The sequence below is a fragment of the Pipra filicauda genome, unplaced genomic scaffold, assembly GCF_003945595.2.
Source record: "Pipra filicauda isolate LSUMZ 115617 unplaced genomic scaffold, ASM394559v2 scaffold12_size5214236_pilon, whole genome shotgun sequence".
NCBI lineage: Eukaryota > Metazoa > Chordata > Aves > Passeriformes > Pipridae > Pipra > Pipra filicauda.
In genome coordinates, this window is record NW_024103763.1 from 1,112,608 (window position 1) to 1,117,224 (window position 4,617).

At 48.1% G+C, this 4,617-nt stretch overlaps 1 protein-coding gene across 2 annotated transcripts; it reads right to left on the reverse strand.

The window, feature by feature from the left end:
* Positions 1–1,206: 1,206 nt before the first annotated feature.
* On the reverse strand, positions 1,207–4,035 carry SAT1 (spermidine/spermine N1-acetyltransferase 1). 2 transcript variants are annotated; one of them, XR_003541928.2, is made up of 7 exons: positions 3,778–4,034; positions 3,586–3,637; positions 3,419–3,502; positions 3,006–3,113; positions 2,134–2,235; positions 2,009–2,049; positions 1,207–1,725 (listed from the first exon to the last, which is right to left on the reverse strand). XR_003541928.2 is itself a non-coding variant. In XM_027727937.2 (6 exons), the coding sequence occupies exons 1-6, from the start codon at positions 3,841–3,843 to the stop codon at positions 1,555–1,557; spliced, it is 516 nt and encodes a 171-aa protein (XP_027583738.1). In that variant the 5' UTR covers positions 3,844–4,035; the 3' UTR covers positions 1,207–1,554. The 2 variants fall into 2 exon arrangements, 1 of the variants encoding a protein (XP_027583738.1); XM_027727937.2 differs by lacking the exon at positions 3,006–3,113 and having other exon boundaries at positions 3,778–4,035.
* Positions 4,036–4,617: the final 582 nt, after the last annotated feature.

Sequence of the window (4,617 nt, forward strand, 5' to 3'; positions counted from 1 at the left end):
ATTAGTCTTCTTATTCTTGAGGCAACAATTGACAGCCACACGTCACACCTGGGCAGAACTGGCACACTGCTGATTACACCTCAGCTAAAAACAGAAACAAAACAGAAAATAAGGATAGTTTCATGCTAAATGCCCTGCACAGCTTGCTGTTGGCCCCAGGCAATGATACCTTATTCTTAAAATTAGTTCAGGATTACCCGTAGTTGAAGCAGCCACTGCCCTCTACTCTCTAGGATGAGGAAATATCTTCCAAGTGATATGTGATTTATGCAGTGACCAAAAGGTTTAAAACTTTGTTTTATTTAAACCAGTTAATGTTATAAGGCAGATAAGTCTCTTCCCTTCCTTTGAAGCAAAAGCAGTGCTGGCCAAAAGAAACTTTTTATTGCAGGGTTACCACAGAGAAAGAGGGGAGCAGTGTAAATCTTGCATGCACCCGCTTTCACCATCAATTTAAGGGCCAACACAGTACTGCAAAATTAACTTGTTTCAAAGGCAACTAAAAAATTGCTGAGCAGCATTGTTTTCACCTACTGCTGTGCAAAGGCTTAAATACACAGTATCTGTTTTCTGTTAAGTGCTTAACACAGCATTTAATTTCAGGCACTTCAGCACCACTGACTACGTAGCACCGAGGCAGAAAGGCTGAACCTTATCTGAAATCACGTACAGAAACCCAGGTCACCAGAAACATTCAAGTTTGGTGTTTTAAAGTCACTTAATGGAGGTTTTTTTGTGGTTTGTAAAAATACTTTCTCCTACATGTGACCAGTCAAAACCTTTTTTTGTTACTTAGGCTTTAAAACCACACCTGGATGCATCTTCCCCTTAAAGGTTATGCCCTTCCAACCGAGGTGATCTACAGGTAACTGGAAGGCTCAAGCTCCAGATTTTCTGGAGCTGCTTTCAGAGAGAAGGAGCCTGATTTAGGGACCCCAGCTGTACCTTAAAATTTAGTCCACAAGATAGGATGCTTTGCACGACACAGAAAGTAAAGGTTGATCTCAAACCCCTCCAAACACTCAGGTGCTCAAAACTCACCACTAGGTCCCATGGCTACACAAGTGCACCTTTTACCCCACTGAGACCACGGTAAATTGTTTCACTCATCGTGAAAATGTTTAGGTGAATCAGCAAGTCTTTTATTAATTTGCATGTTATTTAACTGAAAACTGTTTGTGAGAATTAAAGTCAAAACTACTGCCGTGAAGTGAAAACACTATTTATTTTTATAAAAGGCAATAATTAAAACAAACCCTACCAGTGTGTACATTGTACACATTTGAATGACACTTACAAGAATGAAGTTTCCATATACAAGGATTACAAGCCCACACTGGTAAAGGATGCACACAAGCACATGCTGAACTTCACAGATGCCAACTCCAGATCACAGTACCAATTACTCTATGACCACACCTGCATAGCGTTCTCATTATTAGGATCCACACTACTTTATTCCACTACAACATGTACATAACACAGAAAGCAAGAAGGAGTTTATTCAGAGAGCATATATATTCGCAGAAAGAATTTATTTGCTGGAATAATCTCTCACTCTTCTGTTGCCATCTTCAAGAGATACTCTTTGTCAATCTTGAAGAGCCTCCACCCCTCCTCAGTGGACAGATCCGAGGCGCCCCTCCTCTTGTAGAACCTGATGGACGGTTCGTTCCACTCGGCGACGAGGAAGTGCATGCTGCTGCAGCGGCACTTCACAGCCACCTGCAAGGCAGGACACAGCACACGGCTCACACAGCAGCCCCAGGCCATGAGCACAGCAAGAACCGGTGAGATTACTCAGCAACTCTGCATCACCAGTCAGCGAGTTCATTCTGTCGGTCACTTCTCACTGTTTACCAGACTCTAGACAATGCTTTAAGCTGTCTAGTGTCCTGTGACCTCCTTAAAGTCAGTGCTGAAGGAAAAGCTCCACACAGTTAACAGAAAAGGAAGAACACTGCTTTGTGCTCAGTTCTGCTTGTTTAGACTTATCACTAAGACATACCTGACTCAAGTTCTTCAGAATTTCTGACCCGATACCAAGTCCTAAAGAAAAAAAAGAAACAAGAAACTTAAGTTTCAAATTTAAAAAAGTCCTATAAGCAACTAATCTCATTTTGTAATATATACCTCTATACTCAGCCATCACATAAAAATCTTCAAGATACAGCAGTTTTCCAATCCATGGATCGTAAGTGAAGTAATACATGGCAAAGCCCACAACACATGTTTCTGAAACAAAGGATGTAACTTCAGCTCGTCTGAATTTAGAAGGCAAAAATATTAAGTCTTACATGCATGTTTAAATATATGTATTCTCTGTAACATGCAGACATTTGATATTAGGTTAGAATTAAAAAATGAAGTTTACAAGTAAGCACACAACTGAAAATATGATTTCTGACAAACTTGTATCAGCCTAACAGAACAAAGTCTGCCCTAGCCCTACCTTGAAATCCTCAAAAGCACTATCACAGTGAGTGCTAACACAGGGCTTTTTTCTACAAAGTAAAGCACACCCTACTGATTTATCAGTATTTCCACTCATGAATACAAGTAAGAACTTTACACAGCAGCTCACAATCTAGATGACTGCCCCAGCTCTGCTTCCTTAGCAACCAGAACAGTCTGTCAAACTCTGAAGAACACTGATCTTTCTGTGTACATTTGTCAGTAACTACACTGTGTGAGAAGGCCTCATCCCAGGCCACCTTTACAGCAGCATTTCAAGCACTTCAACTTAAGCCTCCATGAGAGCATCACGCTGCTTTATTTACCTTCAGTACCATAAAGTCAAGGTAAGTAAAGCTGCAGCTTCAATTTTAATTCTGTGGCTCAACAAAGAAGAGAAACAACTCTTCCAACAACAGCCCACTCGAACATAAACCCTGAGTATTTTAACTATTTCTGCACATACTGTAAGAGAAGCGTGCAAACAGGTTTCTGATCTACTGTGTCTTTGGTAAAGGTTTGGGAACAGCACTTGTCCCTGTAGACCTTACCTCATATTATGATCATCTACTTTATTGTGTAACGGATCTTTTAGTTACCTCCCCGCCCATCCATGTACACGGAAGGGCCATGTACATGGCGAAGCTAGAGACTGTAACCTGAAGATTGGGGACAAATTAAAGAAAAAAATGTGATTCAACAGAATTACATAAAGGTAAGTCAGGGTCAAACAAGAAAAAACAAGAAAAACTGGAGTCAAGTACATTATGTTATACCTGATCTTCCCACGCTTCCAGGATTAGCAACCACTTCAGCAGAGCATCACTATACATTACTGCATTTACCACTTAACCTACTCCTCCTACCCCAGTTCGCTGGTGAAACCTTATGTACAATCGATAACATTAAGCACATGATGCCTCTGTATTTTTAGTATCCAAAAATAAGCATCGGGAAGCCTCACCTTCAGACGACCACTGGTCTTTCGGCACTTCTGCAACCAGACAGTGGTAGAAAGGGTGCTCGCCAAAACCATCCTCAAGCAGTTCTGGAAGATCAGAACACACGGGCACCTGAGCCACAGACACCGTCACTCGGCAGCCCACCCGGCGAGCTGACGCCGCCTCGTACCTTTCTCAGTTAGCACCACTTGGTCCTCCATGTCCTCGTACTTGGCTAGTTCCTGGAAGAGAAGGAGCCGTGAGCGGCCTCTCCCCGCCCCCCCGCCCTTGCGCAACACCTTGTTTTGCTCGAGCCTCGTCAGCGCTGACCCCCCCGCACCGCCGGGACTGAGGGACCCCCCGGTCCGCGCCCCGCCCGCACCTTGATCAGTCGCAGCAGCTCAGGGCAGTCCTCGGGACGCGCGGCGCGGATGCTGAACGATGCCATTTTCGGCGGCGCTTCCCCCTGCGGCCCCCTCGGCTGACGAGTCCCCGGTGTGTGAACAGGAGGAGCAGCTGTTTCTTCATTCGTGTCCCGGGCGCGGCGGCCACCTGCGGTCAGTCAGGCTGCGAGCATGTCCCGGCGGCGTTCGGCTGCTGCGGCCCCTTCGCGGTCCCTGCTTCCCCGGCTCGGAGAGTGGCGCCTTTGGTCCCTGCCGCCAAATTTATAGACGCCCGCGCCCCGCCTCCCGCCGTGCGCGGACCAATGGCCGCGCTCTCTGCTCTCGCCCACAGCCAATGGGCGCGCCCCGCCCGGACCCTGCCCCGGCCCCGCCGGCAACAGCCGCGGCGTCTCGTGACTCGCCCCCCCTCCCGCGCGGGGGCGCCCCCTGGCGGAGCCGCGGGGCGAGACCTCCCCGTTCTCCCCGGGACGGGACCGGCCCTCAGGGCACCCCCGGGACCGCCGGGACCGCCGGGACCTTCGGCCCCGCCTCTCCCGGCACCGGCTGCCACGGACAGTCCGAAAAGCGAGCCCGGCGCTGCCCCTGTCTCGGGGCTTTCCCTGGAGGGGCACCTTGTAAAAGGGCCGCGGCGCCGCCCTGGCCGCGGGGCGGTGATGGCGCGCTTTGTGCACCGCTGACGAGAGAGAGGGGGAAAAAGGCCTCGATATTTGCTTGGAATACGGAGTAATGATCCATATCCAAGCCTGCTCGCGGGAGAGGGTGTCTAGCGCCAAGGTGCGCTCCCCCGGGCGGGAGCGTCCTGATGGAAAAGAGTTCAA